The sequence below is a fragment of the Mauremys reevesii genome, linkage group 2, assembly GCF_016161935.1.
Source record: "Mauremys reevesii isolate NIE-2019 linkage group 2, ASM1616193v1, whole genome shotgun sequence".
Taxonomy (NCBI): Eukaryota; Metazoa; Chordata; order Testudines; family Geoemydidae; genus Mauremys; species Mauremys reevesii.
Genome location: NC_052624.1, coordinates 78,527,078 through 78,549,828, shown reverse-complemented (window position 1 = coordinate 78,549,828; position 22,751 = coordinate 78,527,078). Strand labels below are relative to the sequence as shown.

The 22,751-nt window shown below is 44.8% G+C and overlaps 1 protein-coding gene across 12 annotated transcripts in view; it reads right to left on the bottom strand.

The window, feature by feature from the left end:
• The window catches only part of NEK11 (NIMA related kinase 11), a 168,380-nt gene that overhangs the window by 142,408 nt on the left and 3,221 nt on the right, over positions 1 to 22,751 (bottom strand). For 9 of the 12 annotated variants that reach the window (XM_039524107.1, XM_039524108.1, XM_039524113.1 and 6 more), the window contains exon 2: positions 18,667 to 18,942. In XM_039524107.1, the coding sequence (XP_039380041.1) occupies positions 18,667 to 18,836 (170 nt within the window). In that variant the 5' untranslated portion in view covers positions 18,837 to 18,942. Of the gene's footprint in view, positions 1 to 5,263; positions 5,352 to 18,662; positions 18,943 to 22,751 lie in introns of those variants that run through there. The other 3 variants (XM_039524111.1, XM_039524110.1, XM_039524115.1) reach the window with 3 other exon arrangements.

Below are 22,751 nucleotides of genomic sequence, written 5' to 3'. Positions count from 1 at the left end.
AAAATGCAAACTCATAAATATTGGAGGATTATGGTTCAAGAATCTCTTGAGAATGTGGATTTTTTCCTGCATTTCGTAGGTGACAATAAAAATGACTAGTGCCAATGGTCTTCAAAAGGAATTATTAAAGATCAATGTAACAATGACACCCTGGTCCCAAAAATGTATGTCAGTTTCCTTCCTGCTATGAAGCATCGTTCCTCATCCAGCTACAATGCTGAAACTTCTTCCTGATATTTTACATCAAGCAAAAACCTGGACTTCAAGAGACGAGTATGAGAAAGTTTTTAAGAAAGACTAAGGATTTACTAGTCTGAGTTTCTAGTACACGTCAATCCTAATTTTGCCAATAAAACTGATACCATGAATCCCCAGATTGACTGGAAGCACATATATCCATCGCACATTGTTCCCAATGTGTCCAGTATAGTCTTCATTCTATATCCTGACCTAAAAACAAAACAGCAAGTTTAAAGTTCACACTTTCAGCTGCCTGAGTAATAGCATGTTCACACTTGCAGCAGTTGCAGCAGTATTCGGAGCGGTGCACTCTGGGCAGCTATCCCACAGAGCATCTCTTCCTCTTCTGCTGCTAAGAGTTGTGGGAAGGCAGAGGGAGTCATGGGGTATCCTGGGTCCTGTCCCAATGCCCCGTGATGCATTGTTTCACATCCCAGCAATCCCTGTGCTTCCGTTCGCATTTGGCACCATCTTTCAATGGTTTGTGTACTGTGCACTCTGCCTCTTCAGTCTGCAGGAATGGATCCTGCACTGTTGACCGATATGCTGCTCGCTCTGACTAACATGTCACGAGTGGCACTGGAGTTATTCCTTAAACTACAAAGGCAAGAGAAGTACAAAATTGATCTCGCCACGCGTACTAGCTACGACATGAGATTGCATGTGGCATTCACGAAGGTGCTGACCACAGTGGAACACCGCTTTTAGGCTCGGGAAACAAGCACTGAGTGGTGGGAATCACATTGTCATGCACGTCCGGGATGATGAGCAGTGGCTGCAGAACTTTTGGATGAGGAAAGCCATATTCATGGGACTGTGCGATGAGCTCGCCCCAGCCCTGCGGCCCAAGGACACGAGAATGAGAGCTGCCCTGCCATTGGAGAAGTGCATGGAGTACAGTGCATCAGGTACTGTACTTCAGAAGGGTCAACCTGCAGAGGGATGGGTGTTGAGTGCAGTGGGAACTGAGAGTCTGCAGTGCTGGACTGTGAGTGGGGAGAAGTGGAATGCTGCGGGTACTGACTGGAGCCAGGAGGTTGATAAGAGTGTGTGGGCAGTGTCTGGGGGGTGCGTGGGAAAGAGTTTTGCGGTTTGCAGTTTTAGTATCGCCTGGGGCATGTCCGTTTGGTGCTCCATAATGTTTAAGAGCCGCCCTGTGGCTTCATTCTGGCACACCGCGTTCTCCTTTTGGTCCCTCTTCTTGCTGGCCTGCCACTCCTTCAGTGCCTGTTTTTGGGCCATGGAGTGTATCATAACATCATACAGAAAGTCTTCCTTAGTTCTTCATGGCCGCTTTCTAATTCTGCACAGCTGTTTTGCCACCGATAACAAAGAGGGAGGCTGCACTCCCAAGGTCATCTCTGTGAAGCCGAAACACAACATTTTACAGAAACAGTACTGTTTGCAACACACAGAACACTGATTCAGTGATTTAAAACACAGCCACTATTCACATACCTGTCACTAACTAGCTGACCCAGGCAAGCACATCAGAGCCACAACACCCCCAAAATGGTGAGCAGCCACAGGGGCAGGGTAAAACTGTTCCTGGACCCTCCCCATTGTAGACAGGGCCTAAGTTTCACAGGTCTTCAAAGTAAATGGAAAAAAAAAAAGATATAGTAGGCAAGTCTATGTAACCCCAACATGAATATGGGGGTTGGTTTGTTTCTTTTAAGTGACAAAACAAGTCAAAGTCAGACTTGGTGTAAGCAGGTACAACTCCACTTGTGCCTTAACTACAAGACATGAATTGGGAATCTTAGGTTCTATTCCTGGGTTGGTCCGGGACTTCCTGTGCAACCTAGGAAAAGTCACTTAGCGCTTACATGTGCACAGATCATTGTATGGATGTTTCTTTGGGGGCCCAAGAAGATTGGAAATCCTGTTTGTGACCAAACCAAAGTGAAACTGGCCTGATCAACACCAGAAAATGTATGAAGTCAACGTTTTTTCCTAGTCTAAACTTGCAGGTGTTTAGCCACACCTGTTGCTCACAGCAGTCTATAGCAACATGGTGATCTTCTAGTTTAGCCTACACCTTAAAAAACTATAGGATGAGAAGTACTGCAGAAGTGAAAAGTATTTCAGTATTATCTAATAAATAAAAAAAGAAGGCAAAATTCTAGAAGCCAGACATAAACATGAACCAATAAATTACAAAACTTGATACACCAGTTAACTCAATGTGTAAGGAGTGAGTGACTGCACATTAGAATATATTGTTGAACGTGACATAGCATAATACAGGTTCTGGTATTTCAGAGCAACATAGGATCATGTGTGCCATGTTGGCAATACTTCATACCTATTCTATACTTGGATACCAGATCAGCAGTTGAGCATATTGTGATGGGTTGAATCACAGAAAACCCCTGGGAGCTGCCACCTGATGTGCCAAGACTACTTTTGCCCCTGCTTTCCCTGCCAGCTCGGGACCCCAGCACCTGTCTTGCTGAACCAGACATGCCCACCTGCTCCAACAAAGACCCAGGGTCTGAATTACTTGCCCCAAAGCTGTAGACGTAACTGAAAGCAGCTTACAGAAGTGTTCTTGCCTTTAACACTCAGATGCTCAACTCCCAATGGGGTCTAAACCCAAATAAATCTGTTTTACCTGTATAAAGCTTATACCGGGTAAACTCATGAATTGTTCACCCTCTATAACACTGATAGAGAGGTATGCACAGCTGTATACAGAAAGTAGGATTTAAGTGGTTCTAAGTAGTAACAGACAGAGCAAAGTGAATTACCAAGCAAAATAAAATAAAACACGCAAAATCTAAGCCTAATAAAGTAATACAATGGAGTACAGATAATATCTCACCCTGAAAGATGTTTCAATATGTTTCTTTCACAGATGCCTTCCTAGTCTGGGCACAATCCTTTCCCCGGTGCAGCCTTTGTTCCAGCTCAGGTGGTAGCTAGGGGATTCCTCATGATGGCCCTCCGCTTTGTTCTGTACCACCCATTTATATATCTTTTGTATAAGGCGGGAATCCTTTATTCCTCTCTGGGTTCCCACCCCCTCCTTCTCAATGGGAAGACACCAGGTTAAAGATGGATTCCAGTTCAGGTGACATGATCACATGTCACTGCAAGACTTCATTGCCCACATGCCAGCACACAGGTATACAGGAAGACTTACAGGTAAAATAGAGCCATCTGCAGTCAATTGTCCTGGTTAATGGGAGTCATCAAGATTCCAAACCACCATTAATGGCCCACACTTCGCATAATTACAATAGGCCCTCAGAGTTATATTTCATATTTCTAGTTTCAGATACAAGATTGGTACATTTATACAAATAGGATGATCACACTCAGTAGATTATAAGCTTTGTAATGATACCTTACAAGAGACCTTAGCATATTTTCATAAAATCATATAGAGTGCAACATCACACATATATTTTGCCGTTTATAACTGCAGTTGTCTGCATATCAGGAGTAATAATCCATGACGCTTCTTACCTACTTTTTATTAGGAATTTCCTGAGCATATATTTGTAATTAAAAATTTTAGTTGCTTATGCTTTTTAAAATCAAAATAGATATGCAAATAGGATTCTATTTGATTCGTGAATCTAATGTACAATGCTAGATTTTTATATTACTGCTCTTGATATAGAAACTTAACTTTTCTGTCTGTCACATCGCGATCACATAGAGAACAAATTATACAGAAGCACATAAGCACATACAGGTTATCTGTTTGCATTCTAACCCTTTCAATCTTGTTCTGATTCACTTTCAAGCCTTTCCATTTGAAGCTTCTAAAGTATTGGTTAAGGATCGTGTATTCCAGCCTCCCAATGAAATTCATAGGAAAAAGATCATTCCATACTGCACATGGCAGGTAGGTCAGTGCAGTTGCAATACTTCACTTGGAATTGCACTATATATTCAGTGTTGGCACAGAACTGCCAGCATCTTTTGTTATTTGTCCTCTTCTTTCAGTTCCACTGTGCACCTTTCTCTATGACTTTGCTCTGCCTTTCTGACAGAAGTAGCAGGAGTGAGACTATGACCCTACCACAGAGTTAATAAACATTTGCTGACAGTCTCTTTTAGATAAACTGTATAAAGTACTGCAAATTTGATCAAAGTAGATTTCCATTTTTCTCAAAACACAGGCTTTTTACTTCTTATGTAGTGATTTAGAAGACTGTTGCTAGTAATTCACTTACAATTGAAATTACAGTGCTAGACATTAATATGTAAAGCAGCAGAAACTGTAGCATGATCACCGACAGTGTTACTGCTGTAGTTTGTTTCAAGAGAAATATGTAATATAGAATAATTCACAAGATTATGAAAATATATATCAGAAGTAAACATAAAATATTGACTAGAAGTAAAAAGTGAGAGGAAATATGGAGATTATGATGCTTTATCATGTCTACAACTTTATGATTCACAGAATCAAAGACAAATAATCTAAATCAGGAGATCTCTTTATGCAACTTTTTCTCTCCAAGAAAACAGGAAAAATGAAATAAAATGCCTCTTAATTCCACACAGGACACACTCTCCATCTAGTGGATATCCTTTGTGCACATGCACATCTCATCTTCTCTGCCAGCTCTCTACAAGTAAAACAACAGAGATGTGGGACAGTATGGCAAATAGCTCAGCAGATTCATATATATTGTACAGTTATTGTATCTGCTTCACAGGTGTCTGTTTTTGCCATCAAGCTAGCAGCAGATTTTTGGAGGTTTGGGAGAAAGGAGGAAGAAGTTACCCACAGTTGTTTCAAAAAGATAGATAACGGACAGCAGACCCTAATAATCAATACCCCAAACAGACAAAGTAATTAAGTCAAAACCCTCCTCCCACCAGACAGTGTGTCACCGTTTTAGTCTCTACTCCTCTCTTCAACGGATGAATAATTGGTTTTAACACCAGATGACCTCTACAGATACAGTGGGGTTCAGCCAGTCTGCAGGTGAGTAGGCGTGCTTCACCTTGTCATGCTGCCATTTTGTCCAATACATTTTGTAAGCCTAACTCACTTAACCTGCTAGCTCGGTTCCCTCTCATACAAAAATTCAGTCAGCTAGTCTGGTTCCACTCTTCAGGGCCTTGTCCTAGTGGAGTCCCAGCAGCTAGCCAGGAGCCCTCCAGCTCTAGCAAGCAACTGAACTCACTCTGGCCCTGCAATTCTTCTTATACTAGCCTGCTGGGCTCTGATTGGCTGCTTCCCACACAGACACTCTAGGAAGCTCAGAGGACCTCTCTACTGCAGTTTTCCAGGGCAGGGTGTGGCAGGGCCTAGTCCACCCCCTCACAGGGGTTAAACTTTCTAAAATTAATCTCTGTGCTGAATGCATGCATCCTGGTGTATGGGTGCATTTAATACATAGTTATCATAACCAACAGCCCTGGTTTCACACAGGCAGGCCCACGTTTTACCAACCAGTCATTAGAAACTACAGTGTTGGCCAAAGTCAACAGGCTTATGAGACACAGCAGGAAGAGACAGTAGCAGTGCAGGACCGTAAGACAACAGCATCTCTCTTGCCTGCTCAGCAGCCTCTTCTCCACCCCCTGTTGGTTGCCTCACCTAAAGCCAGTTACAATCCTGCCCCGCTGCAGCTCTTGCTTATCTATTCTGCCTGATGCTGAGAGATAGCCAGGGAGCAGCAGCTGGCATGAGTTCTGAAGCCAGCCCTATATTCTATAAGGTTTGGTAGCTGAAGAGGAAGCCTGCTCAAGAGCAGAGAATCCCTGTAGTGGGGCAGAAAGGCAGAGAAACCTATAGAAATGGCAAGAAGTGAGGGCAGAGAGACCACCATTCACAGAGCTCTCCAGCAGCTGGAAGTCTAACTGCCCCCAGATTCTTAGGTTTTGTCTACACACAACAGCTATACCACTGTAACTACACTGGTACAGGAAGGGGAGTAAACTATACCAGTATAAAGCACCTTTATACCACTATACCTGCATCCACATGTGAATATAATTATTGCTGTAATAGTATAGTCACACACTAACCAAATGCCAGTACAAAAATTTTATATAAGCCAAACATATACGAAGACAGGGTCCATGCACAAAGCAAATGTTGCTTATTGTGACAATTCAGTTCATTTACACTTGTGAAAAGCTCCCAGTAAGTACTAAAGTTCACCAGTAAGCACACAAAGCTAATGGCTGGGGACCTAGCAGCCCACGGAATCTACATTTATTTAGAAAACTGACCCTTAGAAAACTTTTTATAAATGTTAGTAAATATGGATTGACACCCCCCACTCCCTCCCAAGCACCTGGGATCCACTTCTGCAGCAGGAGGCTGGTACTGATCTGACCATCTCCACACACATTTTTATTTAAAATTAGTCAGTTAACTTTAGGTGTGCTCCAGATAATATGCCAGCTGCATGCAGAATTCTATAATCATAATGATTATAATGAACAAAAGCCATTAGGAGATAGGGAGGGGTAATAGATCCCCCCAAATTGTTGCCTAGTCCCATCCAAAAATTGCTCTGAGTAGTCACTGAAACAACACTATAAATGTTGTTAGTGTTTTGTTAAATCACTCTCTAGGCATTGTGCTAAATTAAAATCCAGAAGATATGCTTGAACAACAACTACAAACCAGATGCATCAACAGCTGAGGTTCAGTTCTCTTTGAGAATTTCTGTTCTTAGAGTTAATTTGTGTTCTTCCCACAGCGATTTAGACCACTACATGGGTGTAAGCTGTTGGTCGGGGCTCAACTCTCCGGCTGGCGGGAGGGGAGCCACACACACCGCTCTTGTCTTGTCCCCCTGGGGGGGGGGGGGGACAGAGACACAAGAAAAATGCCTCCTCTCCTCCCGCCCTCTCAGGGGCTGGGGGGGGCTATAACAATAGTTCGGCAGGCCCCCAGGCCCCCCAGGCCAAGGGGGGGCTGGGTGGCAGCAGTCAGCAGGCACAGGGGTCAGGCCCTCTGGGGGCTGGATAACCATACCCCTAGGGGAGCCCAGGCCCTCCAGGGGGGGGGGAGGCAAGGTGACAGCAGGCAGCCAGCCCCCAGGGGGGGGGGGGGGGGGGGGGGGGACAGGGGGGCACAAGCAACAATCCGCCCTCTGAGGCAGGGGGCTGGGGTAGCAGTAATCTCAGTAACAGCCAGTCCCCAGGCCCAGGCCCTCTGGGCAACAGCAATCAGGCCCAGGCCCAGGCCCTCTGGAGCAGGCAGCTGGGCCAGGCAGAGGCAGCTCAGCCACAGAGTCAGATCAGACAGGACCCTCAGGCAGGGCCAGGCAGCACCAGCAACAGTCAGGCCACAGTCAGCAGGGCAGTCAGTCAGGGCAACATCAGTTCCAGTCCAGCAGCCCCAAGCCAGTGCTCAGCAGCTCAGCACAAGCAGGCAGCAGACCCTCAGACCGGGCAGAGCAGCAGCAGCAGCAGTTGAACCCCCCCAGCGGTAGTCCAGGGCGGCAGCAGGCAACAGCAGTTCCAGTCAGCCCAAGCCTAGCTCAGCACAGCACTGAGCCAGAGCAGGACTCACAGCCAGGGCAAGACAGAGCAGGGCAGCTCAGGCAGCCCCCGGCCCTAGGCAAGGGCGGGGCGCAAGGGGCGCAGGGCAGGCTGGCAGGGCAGGGCTGGGCAGCAGGCGCAGCAGCAGGCAGGCAGCAGGGCTGGCAGGCCAGAGCAGGGCAGGGGCAGGGCAGGCCCAGGCAAGGGGCTGCAGGGGCAGCAGCAGGCAGGCAGGCAGGCCCAGGCAGCAGGGGGGCAGGCAGCAGGCTGCAGAGGCCAGGCAGGCAGGCAGGGGCCAGGCAGCAGCAGGCCAGGCCAGCAGGCAGCAGGGCAGCAGGGCCAGGCAGGCAGGGGCAGGGCAGGGCAGGGGCTGCAGGGGGGCCAGCAGCAGCTCAGGCAGCAGCAGCAGGAGGCAGGGGTGTCAGGCAGCAAGGGAGGGGGCTCTGTGCTGGAGTGGGGTGTGGGGGGGAGGGGGTGGGGGCCCACCCCACCCAGGGTGCAGGGGGGCCAGGCCACTCCACTGGGCCCCAGGCGGGGCCCAGGCCCCAGTCTAGCGGCTCGCTGCCGGCTGCCTGGCTGGCCACCCTGCTCCGACCGGGGCGGGCCGGGGCCTGGCTGCCGGTCCTCGGTCCCTCCCCGGCTACTGATCCTCTCCTCCCGGGTCGGTGCTCCCCTCTCGCGCGGCGGGCTCGGGGGCGGGGGTCTCCATGGCTCCTCGGCTCGGGCGGCAGGGGCGCGCTCCCGGCCGGGCGGCTCCTCGGGGCGGCCCCCTCGCGCCTCGGGGAAGGCTCCTCCCTCGGGGCGGCGGCGGAGCGGCGCGGCGCGGCTCCGGGGCGGCCGGGGCGGGGCTCCGGGGCGGGCGGGCGGGGGGGCGGTGGGAGGGCGGGCCGAGCCGGAGGGCGGGGGCGGGGGGGAGGTGGGGGCGCCGCCGGGGCCCGCCCGAGGAGTCCCGTCCTCCTCCCTGACTGAGGTCTGGCGGGCTGCTGCGGGCGCGGGCTGCTGACTGAGGTCTGGCGCTCTCCTTTTGTCCTTGGGCCCCCGACCTTGGGGCGGGGGGGGGGGAGGCCCCCCAAGGGGGGGGGAAGGAGCGGGCTGGGAGGCAGGAGCTGCTGGGCTGGCTGGGAGAGAGGGACTACAATGGGTTGACAAAGTATGTTTCCTGAACATTATTTGCATTAGCAAACTCCAGCTGATTTCATACTTTCTCTAAATAGTAAACATACTCTATGGAGATGTATTTGGGGGATTATGTGACTCAGTTCCTTTGATTCATCAAAATAACCCCAGAGCATGGACATGGACCACAACATGGGTGCATTTAGCACAAAGATTAATTTTAGAAAGGTTTGTTAAATGTTTTAATACCTTTACTACCTTACAAAATCAGCTGTGTTAGAAGGAAAAAATTCTTAAATACTGTAGATAAATTCTGTCCTAGAATAATATTTGAACTTTCATGCAATATATTTTCCTGTAATATGAGAAATTTACATCAATGATTAACATTTTCCATCCTGAATACTGTATTCAAGTTATGCTATTTGCATTGTATCTGAAATTATACCCATTGCACATGTAATTGACAGAAAGTTAAGGGAATCTACTGTTTAATTTACAATTAAAGTTCAGCAGCAGCTAAGGAGAATAACTGCAATACACAGGTGCCTCCAAGTGATATACTGGTGAACTGCAGAACTTTATCACAAGATAGGTAGCTACAAGCATTTACATTTATTAACTGTTGCTAAATGCTGCAAGTAAAAACAAAAAATAATAAAATAAAAATAAGAATCCATAATTTAATACATAACTATTGTACTTTTACATCATTAAATATCACATTCCATTTTTTCTCTTACAAAGACTAGGCAATGTTTGAAATGCTGCAGTCAATTGATGATCCCATTAAATAACAGCTGATGTTATTGTAAAATAAATTTCTCAGCAAAAGGGCTCACAAGGAAAAAAATATAAATTGGTTCGAATACAAAAGTGGTGTCTGTCAAGGGCATGTGGCTGCCCCTGATCTGTTGTACATTGTTTTTGACTGAATGATAGAAGCAGTCACTAGCTGCATAGTGGGGGTGGTACTGCATGACTTCTGTATAACAGACCTGGAATATGCAGATGAAACAGCTATAGCTGAATCCTGATGAACTAATCTCATCAATGTACTGAATACATTTATGGAAGATGCCAGTAAACTTGGTCTTCAGGTCAACTGGAAGAAGACCAAACTGATGAAAGTGGCTGCTGGACCTCTACTTCTACCCACTTGTAATAGATGGACAAGAAGTTGAATTCATCAACTCATTAGAGCATCTTGACTCTGTTGTTACCAAAGACAGAGATTGCTTTACTGACATGAAACACTGCAAGAGAGTTCTCCAAGTGAAGGAAGAATGACTATGTGACCCTCGGGGTGAGTTTGATGTCTGTCCATTTGTTTGTTGTATGCCTGGTGCTTGCAGTGTCCTTCCTTGACTGAAGTTTATAATGCAACCTGTTGGGGGGGCAATGTGCCAAGCCTACTGGCCTGCTTGTCCAGTAGTTTCTAAACAATGCTTTGACCCCTAATTCCTTTAGCAGCCCTTAACCAGGGAGTGGGGCTACCCAGGGAGAACACTATTTAAAAACCCAACTCCTAAGCGACCAGAGGAGCTAGTGAACAGGGGTGTTTTGCAAAGGAGTTTAGAAAGGGAGTGAGAGACACAGATATACCTAACATCCTTTAAACTTAGGCCAACGAACACCCCACACATAAAAAAACAAAAATCAAAACAAAAACAAAAAGCTACAAGAGTAAAAATAGTGCAGGCAGAAGTCTAACAGCACAGTGGGGGCTATTCAATTTATTGCATGAATGCAGCATGCATGATTACCTGCCTTGTAAATAGATGGGAATGACAGAGTAGGTTATGCTGGCGAGGGAGGGGCACTATATCTGAAAGAATGCATAGAAAGAGTCAAATATAGTAAAAAAAACTTAAATGAATCAAACTGTATCCTAGAATCTCTATGGACAGGAATGCCATTCTTGATTAATAAGAGTACAGTAGTAGGACTATACTATCGACCACCTGATTAGTTTGGTGATGGTGAAATGTTCAGGGAGATTAGAGAGGCTATAAAAATAGAAAACTAAATAATAATGGGGGATTTCACCTATCCCCATATTTATTGGGTACACGTCACCTCAGGACAGGATGCAGAGATACATTTTTACACTATTAATGACTGATTCGTGGAGCAGCTAGTCCTGGAACTCACAAGGGGAGAGGCAATTCTTGATTTAGTCCTAAGTGGAGCACAGGATCTAATCCAAGAGGTGAATACAGCTGAACCCCTTGGTAACAGTGAGCATAATGTAATGAAATTTAACATCCTTGGAGGGGAGGGGAAATACCAAACCACCCCACTACAGTATCATTTAACTTCAAAAAGGGGAACTATAAAAAAAATTAGGAAGCTACTTAAATGGAAATTAAAAGGAACAGTCACAAGAGTAAAATGCCTGCAAGCTACATGGAAACTTTTAAAAAACATCATAACAGAGGCTCAAATTAAACGTATACCCCAAATAAAAAAATTTATAGGTAGTACCAAAAAAAATGCCACCATGGCTAAACAACAAAGTAAAAGACTTGGCTAGAGATAAAAAGGCATCCTTAAATTTAGAAGTCAGATCCTACTGAGGAAAATAGAAAGGTGCATAAACTCTGGCAAATCAAGTACAAAAGCATAAATAGGCAGGCCAAAAAAGAATTTGAAGAACAACAAGCAAAAGACATAAACAATAACAGCAAATTTTTTAAGTGCATCAGAAGTAGGAAACCTGTCAAACAATCACTGGAGCCACGGGATGTTCAAGCTGCTAAAGGAACACTCAAGGAAGACAAGGCCATTGCAGAGAAGCTAAATGAATTATTTGCATTGGTCTTCCCTGCAGAGGATGTGGGGGAGATTCCTACACCTGAACCATTATTTTTAAGTGACAAAGCTGAGAAACTGTCCCAGATTGAGATGTCGAGAGAGGAGGTTTAGGAACAAATTGATAAATTAAACAGTAATAAGTCACCAAGACCAAGATGATATTCACCCCACAGTTCTGAAGGAACTCAGATATGAAATCAAGTTCTGTACCAGAGGACTGGAGGATAGCTAATGTAATGTCAATTTTTAAAAAAGGCTCTATAGGCGATGCTGGCAATTATAAGCCAGTAAGCCTAACTTCAGGACCAGGCAAACTGGTTGAAACTATAGTAAAGAATAGAATTATCAGACACATAGCTGAACATGATTTGTTGGGGAAGAGTCGACATGGATTTTGTAAAGGGAAATCATGCCTCACCCAGTGGTGCTGGAACAATTTTTATAGTGGGGTTGCTGAAGGCAGAAGCCATGAATTTGGGTCATTATTACCACTTCAAGCCAGGGAGTGCAACAGCACCTCTAGTTCCAGCACCTATGGCCTCACTAATCTATCAGAATTCTTTGAGGAGTCAAACATGTGGGCAGAGATCAGAAAGCTTTTGACAAGGTCCTTCACCAAAGGCTCTTAAGCAAACCAAGCAGTCACGGGATAAGAGGAAAGGTCCTCTCATGGATCAGTGAACTGGTTAAAAGACAGCAAACAAAGGGTAGGAATAAATGGTCAGTTTTCACAGTGGAGAGAGGTAAATAGGAGGGTCCCCTAGGGATCTGTACTAGGACAAGTGCTGCTTTTATAATATTCATAAATGATCTGGAAAGGGAGTAATCAGTGAAATAGGAAAGTCTGCAGACGATACAAAATTACTCAAGATAATTAAGTCCAAAGCCAACTGGGAAGAGCTACAAAGGGAGCTCACAAAACTGAGTGACTGGGAAATAATGGCAGATGAAATTCAGTGCTGATAAATGTAAAGGAATGCACACTGGAAAACATAATCTCAACTATACATACAAAATGATGAGATCTAAATTAGCTGTTACCGCTCAAGAAAGAGATCTTTGAGTCATTGTGGACAGTTCTGTGAAAACACCCGCTCAATATGCAGCAACAGTAAAAAAAAGCTAACAGAATGTTAGAAACCATTAGGAAAGAGAGAGATAACAACACAGAACCCTGGTTGAGAACCTCTGAAGTAGGGATTATACCAGAGTTACAGTGAAACCTTGCTAAAGAAGTAGTACCCCTGAACCACTCACCTCAAACCTAAACCTATCATAAATCTAGTAGAAAAGAATAAATAGTCATTTCATTCACTTGAGGCTCCTCAGACCTGGCAATTTCTGCTAGTTTGGGATTTAATAAATGTTTTGCTTCATCATACTTTGGTAAGGAAGATAATTTACCAGTATCTGGAGTTCTCCAAAGGTAATGGCTCTGTAGGGGACCCACACACAATGCCTCACATGTCCAGGACCAATTTAAAGCAATAGGGGTCGGGGAGGAGGGAGTGCACACAGTGATTCCAGGAAGCAAATTCTCCAACAGAAGATGTAGAGCAGTGGTCCCCAACCTTTTCCGTGGGGGGGTGCCGGGCGACTAGCCACCGAGGACTGTGGCCACCGGACAAGCAGCCACCGAATACCGCCATGAAGCAGCATCATCAAGAGGTGTTGCCGTCGAAATTCGGCAGGATTTCAGCGGTAGCGCTTCTTGATGTTGCCACTTCTCAGCGGCATTTCGGCGGCTGCTTGTCTGGTGGCCAGTAGGCGGGTGCACATGGATGCCCCAGCAGGTGCCATGGCACCTGCGGGCACCGCGTTGGGGACCCCTGATGTAGAGGATTAGTACCTCTTACAGTCCATACATCATCTTTTGCCAGGAAAAGTAGCCATGGAACTATATATTCTCTCTTTCTCAATGCTGCTCACTTCAGGTTTTAGTCTACATAGTCTCTGTACTTAGTTTAGTTAGATAATGTTAAGATCAGTTGGTATTTTTGGAGCTTTCTAAAAATAAATGTTACTGCTTCTTGTTCCTGTGTCTCTTATAATCCCAAAATAGTGGATCTGGGGAAGACAGGTTTGTGTATCTACTGATAAGATGTCATAACAGATCAGCATGCAAATTGTTTGAAGTGAAGGGCACTTCCTCTGAGATTACTTAAAACTGCATGGCCTTTACCACCTGGGACAGAGGTAAATGTGAAATGAGTCCTAATGTCATCCTATTCTACCATATGGATTTGCACAGGCACTTTTGTGATGGAAAAATATATTTTCCAATTTAATTCATGTTTTTGCTGCTAAAAATACAGCCACTTCAGCCCCAAACATTCAATTTTCAATCATGCAAAGTGCTTTCATCTACAGTGAGTTGCTCATGCCATATTCAAGAATACATGAAGACATTGCCCCAAACACACAGCTTTTTCTATTGGTCAATCTTCATTAGGACTGTCTCAGTCATGGAAACATCCAAAGATTACCAAAACAAAATAAGAGCAGACTATGAGCAGACTGCTTCAGATATGAATTCATAAGAGTCGGTCTAATTGATTTTGTAATTTTTGCATATGTCCAAAGTAGAAATAAACTCTCCCATGAATGTTGTCTCAGTTGTCTCTCAAATGAAGCCAGGAGTCTGTGGAAGAGTTAACTGATTAACATTGTTTAGAATGCTCAAATTATATTTTTCAGAGTTGTTCTTCAGCATCACAACTTGAATGCCCTATTCCTGCACACTTATGCATGTGGTCCTAGAAAAATCATGCCTGTCATGATCAGATTATTGACGTCAATGGGATTACTCGCATGCATAAAGCTAAGCATCTAAGCAGTACAGTAACAGAACATTAGTTTATAATCTGTTCAGCATATATACCATTTCTTTTTCTGCATTTAGAAAACACCTGACACTACAGCAACATAAATAAATACCTATATTATTAATAATAATTTTATCTAGGGAGAGAGGTCATCATTTCCAGCTTTTCACTGTTAAAACGGTGCTGCTAATTTATTCCAGCAAGAAATTTTGGCATTTTTGTAGTGCAGTGTCACCCTCCAACTGCAAAAACTGACTTTAGTTTTCTCACAAATGAGCAATTCTTTCAAGGTAAAACAGCAAAATGCTTTGCTTTGGCAAAACTATAATGTTTCACTAATAGTCAAGATATCTTTGCTAACTCTCTGCAGGCTTCCACACAAATACAGCAGAACCACAAGTTTGTAATGGAAAGTTGCCTTAAAAATGCTGGAAACTAATTTGGCACATGTAAAAATCAGAAAACCAAATGGTCATGCCTTATAGAAAAAGTACATTTATAAATAGTTTACCAAAGGTTAATAAATGATTAATAGATGTTATAAGCATGTTACAGATATGAGTAGCATACATTATAGAAGCCTGTAAGCACATCAGTAGAAGGTGTAATAGATGGTTAAAAACAACCTGTTGACTCGTGGGACTGTATAACAATTGATTAACTATCTATTAAAGCATTTATCAATCATTTAAAAATCTTTATCAACTATTTATAAATGTACCCTTAATATACAGTGTAACTACTAAAACCTGCTTCCCTGCCCCATTCTGTTGGGAAAGTATCTTCTGTAGATTATATGTAGGTCTCTTATGTCATAAAGCTTTCTTATGGATGCAGAATGCTGCAACATCACAAAATTGCCTGAAAAGGCTTTCTTTCTTAGTCCTGGAAAAATATAACAAACAATGCCTGGGTTTAAAGTGAATAGGACTCTTTCAGTTCCCTGTTAACCTAATTACCATAACATGATAACCAACAAATGTATCATTTATTGGAAATGTGACCTACCAAAATGGCTACTGTACAATATGCACTTTAATATTTCTGAAAAATATGAAAAAGAACTCTGCTATTACTGACACTAGTTGAACTGACTGAAGTATTGCAGCATGCACCTAGCTCTTGGATCTGTAAAACTTCCAGGTATCAGGGGGCTCCCCACCACACTCCGATGAGCCTTGATATCCCTTCTACACAATAATCAAGTGTCCAAATTTTTCAGAAATCAGAAGTTATATTAGCTGAATATTCTCATAAAATATGGCTAGGTCAGACATTGGCAAATTACAGTCCACAGGCCACATCCGGCCTGCGGGACCGTCCTGCCCGGCCCCTGAGCTCCCAACCAGGGAGCCTAGTCCCCAGTCCCTCCCCCGCTGTCCGCCGTCCCCCACAGCTGCACCGCAGTGAGGGCCGCGCTCTGGCCCGCTGCTCCCGCTGGGCAATGTGGGGAGCACAGCTGGCTCTGGCCGGTTGTTGTGGCTGCGAGCTCCTGCTGTTGGTAAGGGGGCAAGGAGCAGGGGGGTTGGGTAAGGGAGTGGGGCAGCTGCTGGGGGGCAGTCAGGAAGGAGGGGGCGGTTGGATGGAGTGGAGGTTCTGGGGGGGTGGTCAGTGGATGGGGAACAGGGAGGGTTGGGAGTGGGAGTCCCAGAGGGCCTGTCAGGGGGTGGGGATGTGGATGGGGTCGGGAGGGCAGTCAGAGGAAGGGAGCAGTGGGGGTTGGATAAGGGGGTGGAATCCCGGGGAGCAGTTAGGGCAGGGGGGTCCCGGGAGGGGGTGGTTAGGAGATGAGGAACAGAGGGCAGTTGGATAGGGGATGGGAGTCCCAGGGGGGCTTTCAGGGGGTGGAGGCATGGATAAGGGTCGGGGCAGTCAGGGGACAGGGAGCAGGGGCATTGGATTGGGGCAGGGGTCCCAGGAGGGGGCGGTCAGGGGACAAGGAGCAGGGGGGGTTGGATGGGTTGGGGATTCTGAGGGGGTGGGAAGTGGGAGGGGGCGGATAGGGGATGGGGGCCAGGCTGTTTGGGGAGGCACAACCTTCTCTACCCGGCTCTCCATACAGTTGCACAATCCCAATGTGGCCCTCGGGCCAAAAAGTTTGCCCACCTTTGGGCTAGGTGATTTGCTATCAGTATCTTCAACAAGAAACACTACATATATGATGACCACAGTTGGATTACCAACATTAATGTTACCTTCAAAGGGCAGGTCTACACTAAGGGCGGGGGTCGAACTAGGGTACGCAAGTTCAGCTACGTGAATAGCGTAGCTGAATTCGAAGTACCCTAGTTCGAACTACTCACCCGTCCAGACGCCGCGGAATCGAAGTCCGCGGCTCCAAGGTCGACTCCGCCACCGCCGTTTGCAGTGGTGGAGTACCGGAGTCGACCGCGGCGCTTCCAGAGTTCGAACTATCGCGTCCAGATTAGATGCGATAGTTCGAACTCCGAGAAGTCGAACTCACCGCATCGACCCGGCTGGTAAGTGTAGACTAGCCCTAAGACAATGTCCAAGTCATCATGGAAAATTTGATTCCTCACATAGGTTACTAAGTGGTTCCAAGCTTAAGGAAAAGAGCCTATTTCTGGATGAAAATATTATCTATTTGAGGTGTCAGACATGAAGCAACCAGTATCAAGTCCAATGGACACACACAGTTCTAGATTACAGGGAAAAGATACTTTTTAAAGTCCCTGTCTCTAAATTTGTCAGAGTGATGAGAATATAGTTCTATACAACAAAAAATGTCATCCAATAATATTAGACACGCACCCGAATTTGATTTCACATGCAGAAATGCTAACATTCCTTGGAAGTGTTAAGTCTGTGATATTTTGTGATCCTATTGAGATTATAAAATAAATTGATGAAAATTTGTCCATTTTCAGGTAGAGACAAAATTAAGACTTGTTGAGACTAAAAAAAAAAAATTGTTATCAATTAAAAGTACAGTAACCATGGTGGCTTTCACTTTATTATGTCTATAGTCATTACCTCTCCTTTCTCATTAGACAAGCAGGCATCCAATTTTATCATCAAAAACAGAAAACATCTTCTTCTGTATTTCCTGCTGGTTTAGCTACCAGCTTCTCTTAGGTCCCCTCCGACAATTTGAGTCTTTATGATGGTACCCTGACTACATAACTAAAGTGATGGATGGGCATGGTATAAAAACCTAGATAGATTAGGCAAACCCTGGGAAAAGTCACCTGAAGGGGACAGACCCACAAAAGAAAAGCAGGAATTCTGAAATTTTCTTACCTTGTTCTTTTCTTGCCCAGCTTGATTGCGTTAAAGGCTACGTATAATTGGATGGAGCATTACAGAGTTAGATATCACATCAATTGAACTGTATCATTTTTGGGGATCTCTCTCTTTGCATTTTATAACAACTTTTTAATATTCAAATAAATAAAGATGATATTTTCATGAAGGTCATTAAGCATGGAATGGAAATGCATTATGAGTGGTGCAGATTTTAATAGACCTCTTCAAGAAAGATCTTGTGGAACACGTTATTTTCCTTTATTGTTGGGACTAAGCAGTTTTGGTACACTGAAGAAAAGGAAAACTGTTATGGTGTATATATGCCTTCTCATTGCTTCTTCTCAATGATATGAATGTACAAACAACATTTTATACAGAAGGGATAAAATTAACCCCTGTTCAATTAGCACAAGACCCTATATACCACTTAAGCTTCATATAAGTTGTTTAACTGGCATTTAAGTAATGGATAGAGATTGGTGTGAATTTAACCCTAGATGTATCTGGATTTTAGTAATCCATTTGATAGAGTTCTTTTTACTGTTTGAGAAGCACTTAGATACTATGGATAGGAGGGATATATATGGAAGATAGACAGAAAATTTAACTTACAAAATCAGTTAAAACTGGCTTGGTTAAGACCACCATCACATAGACTGAAATCTTACTGAAGACGCCTACACAATAATGCATTGAGTTGGAAAGATGGTATCTAGTGGAATGCCAGGTTCAGTGCCAGCCTATTGAGCACCACCAGTGAAGATAGGGTAAACAGTGTATTAATTAAATTTGCAGGTAATACCAAATTGGGAGGTAATGGGACACCAAAGAAGACCAAAAAAGATACAAAGGAACAAAAAAAAATTAGAAATATGGGCCAATTTTTTTTCAAATACATTGAGTCAACACACTATATATGATGCTTACTTACAATTCTTCTCCTTGTTTTGCCTTCTTGTCTGAAACCAGATAGACTGTTCCAAAGCTTCCTCTGCCAAGTTTCTGCTGAAGAACATATCTTCTTGCAATCAAGGTTTCAGAGGAAGTGGAAACAGGTGCAGAATCACTGACATGTTTAATAGCCTCTTGGAATTTCAGCATTGCTCCATGTAACAGAGATCACATTTATTTATCTATAATGTAGCTTTCAAATTCAAGTCTCCTTAGTAATGCTCCTATTCTTCCAGTGATGTTCACAGGTCAACAACTAAAACAGAAAAATAGATTAAATTTTATGTAATACTCTAAAGTATTACCAAGATGTTCAGGCTGTTAATTATAATATCACACCTCAAGCCATCATCTTGTAACCTATCAAAAGCCCAGGGCCAATCAAAGGGGGGGCCAGGAGGACCATTTGGCCTGGGCCTCAAGCTCAAAGGGTTGCTCCAATGTAGACACTTGTTAATTTTTTGGCATTTGATACATTTCACAACTTGTTTTTATGCACATCCCTATCGGACCAAGATATGACACATTCTCTCAGCTTAGAGCTGCAAATTTAAGCAAATAAGAGATGTGATTTGGTAAAAGACATATTTTTTATTAAGTTATATAGATTTTGTCATATTAAAGAGTTAAAAATGTTCATAAATATTAATAAAATATATCGGTTCTGATGGCATAAGATTAGACCGTGATGAAGGTGTCCTCTCAGATCAGCTGATTATATAAACAAACCACTACTAGTGGCTGGTGCTGGATCAAGTGCGTGTTGACAGGTAGAGAATTGTTACATTTTAGTGTCCTTGTAGTTTTACGTCTAGTTGACTAAGGAATTATTTATGTGTGAGAATTCCTCATTATTATCTTCATACGGTAGCTAAAAGAGGTGACTGGTTGGTTGGTTGAGCCCTAGCTTGGTAGCTTGGCCATCATCATAGGCTTTGGTAGACCATAGGCCCAGAATCAAGGTGAAAATTTGTGAGGACAATCTTGTACAGTGAGTTTCGTGAGGATACATGTTTGAAATGTTGGACATTATCCCTCTGTCTTTATCCATGTCTGTGTTTACTATATATATGTCATCCCTTTGTCTTCAGCTCAGCCTGTTATATTATACCTTGCGTGCTTGAGTTTTGATTCAGTGATAAGGATAATAACCTGTCTGACAGTTTCATTTTGTGTTCTTAATTCGTATTCCTTCATTTTAAGTCTTTTCAGCATTTGTGTACCATTCAGCATTTGTGTAGATGTTTACAGTGGAAGATTTCAAGTGTAGATAAGCTACTTATTTATAGCAGAATATGTCAAGTGTGGATGGGTTACATATTGACCAGATAGATCACTATGAAGAGGAGATTTGAAAGTGGTGCAAGCAAGAGATGGCGAAAACAACTGAGTGAAGCAGCAGCTAAGAGCTCAAAGCCAATAACTTCATTTCTCAAACCACTGGAAAACACACCCTTACCTAACAAACAATGCTACAGATAATGAAAACTCCACAACTGTAACAGGTGATATTTCAATGCTGATCTCTGAACATGAGGACAGTAGTCAAGAAGGAGATGTGCCAACAGCAACAGATGCAGCAGAAGATCCTGCGTACGATCAAGAAACTCAATAGCAACAGGAAGATGTAGATCTTATGCAGCAAGAGCAATTCATGAGTATTACAGGTTTGACTGTGGCTGACATTGGAATTATTGACAAGAGCAATGCTGCCCAAATGCAATCTTGTCTTCAAATTAGCTGTTTTGAAATTCCAAGTAACATTCCACGAGATGCTGATAATCATGCTTTCCCTACTCGTCTGCTGACAAAAACTCTTCCAAATGGTGAGACCTAAACAAGACACTGGTTATGCTGGAGTACGAAAAAACGATCTCTGTACCGTGCACCCTGCTTCATTTTGAACAAAAGTGCTGCAAATGCATCAGTTCTGTCTGAGCAAATAGGATGGAGCATCAACAGAGGTTGGAGGAAGTTGAAAGACCGATTACCATCACATAAGAGTTCAACATCACACAAAGAAAAAATGGTTACTCACCTTTCGTAACATCTTTGAGATGTGTTGTTCATATCCATTCCAATTAGGTGTGCGTGCACCATGTGCACAACTGTTGGAAAGTTTTTCCCCTAGCAGCACCCATTGGGTCAGTTGTGGAGCCCCCTGGAGTGGCGCTCAATATAATACCCTGCCAACCTGGCACCCCCTCAGTTCCTTCTTGCCAGTTACTCTGACAGAGGGGAAAGTGGGCAGATTTGGAATGCATATGAGCAACACATCTCGAAGAACAACAGTTACGAGAGGTGAGTAACTGTTTTTTCTTCTTCGAGTGATTGCTCATATTGATTCCAATTAGGTGACTCCCAAGCCTTACCTAGTCAGTGGGGTTGGAGTTAAGGAACGCTGATTGTAGCACCATTCTACTGAAAGCCTTGTGCCGGACGATGGCATAGTGAGAGGTGAAGATATGAACCGAGGACCAAGTCACTGCCCTGAAGATTTCCTAGATCAGGACCTGGGTCAGGAACGCTGCTGACCAAATCTGGGCCCTAGCGGAGTGTGTGGTGAGAGCTGGGGTCAGCACTTTGGCCACCTCATAGCAAGTGTGGATGCAGAATGTGATCCAGGAAGATGTTCTTTGAGATGAGACTGGGAGGCCTTTCATGTGGTCTGCCACTGCTACAAATGGCTGTTCTGATTTTCTGAATGGCTTAGTGTGCTCGATGTAGGGCTCTTGACATCGAGGGAATGTAGCTACTATTCCTGGGTACTGGCATGGTAGGAAAATGTCCTGGCTGATGTGGAAGTTCGACATCACCTTGGGGAGAAAGGCCGGGTGGGGTCTGAATTGCACCTTATCCTTGTGGAAAACCGTGTAAGGTGGTTCCAAGGTGAGGACTTTTAGCTCAGTGACGCATCTCGCCGACGTAATGGCAACCAGGAAAGCTGTCTTCCAGGAGAGATACAAGAGGGAGCATGTGGCCAACGGTTCGCACAGGGGCCCCATGAGCCTTGAAAGGACCAGGTTAAGGTCCCCCGCAGGGACAGGCTGAGGGATCTGAGGATATAAACAATCCAAGCCTTTGAGAAAGTGACCAACCATAGGGTTGGTGAAGACCGAGAAGCCAGACGCACCTGGGTGGAAGGCCGAGATGGCAGCAAGGTGAATCCTTATGGAGGACGCCACCAGGACTTGCTGTTTCAGGCACAGGAAGTACTCTAAGATGAAAGGTACTGGCACCTGGAGCGGGGGCTGAGGTGCTGGTAACACCAACATGAAAATCTTTTCCACTTCGCCAGATACGTGGCTCTGGTAGAGGGCTTCCTGCTGCCTAGCAGGGCCTGTCTTACTTGATCCAAGTACAGAAGCTCCGTGGGGTTCAGCCATGAAGCTTCCTAGCCATGAGGTAGACGGACTGTAGGTCAGGATGATAGAGGCGACCATGGTCCTGAGTGAGTAAGTTGGGGAGGAGAGGCAACGTGACCGGTATGTCCACTGTCCAGCAGTGTCGGGTACCAGTGCTGGCGGGGCCACACTGGAGCTATCAGAATCACCTTTTCCCCCTCCCTATGGACCTTGAGCAGGACTTTGTGCACGAGAGGGAATGGAGGAAAGGCGCAGAGCAGGAGACCTCTCCAGGATAGCAGGAATGTGTACATGAGGGAGCCTGGGCTGTGACCCTGGAAGCAGAACGATTGGCACTTCCTGTTGCATCGGGTAGCGAACAGGTCGACCTGGGGAAACCCCCACCTTTGGAAGATGGGGTGTATGGCATCCGGTTGGAGAGACCACTTGTGAGTGTGGAAGGACCGGCTGAGGTGGTCCTCCAGCATGTTCTGAATTCCTGGGAGAAAGGACACTTCCAGGTGAATGGAGTGGGCTATGTAAAACTCCCACAGTCTAAGGGCCTCCTGGCATAGTGGTGAGGAACAGGCTCCCCCTTGCTTGTTTATGTAAAACATGGCTGTGGTGTTGTCCATTAGAACATCCTTGCAGTTGGGCCTGGAAAACTTGGCAAGCAAGGCGCACCGCCACTAGCTCCCTGACATTGATATGCAGGGAGAGC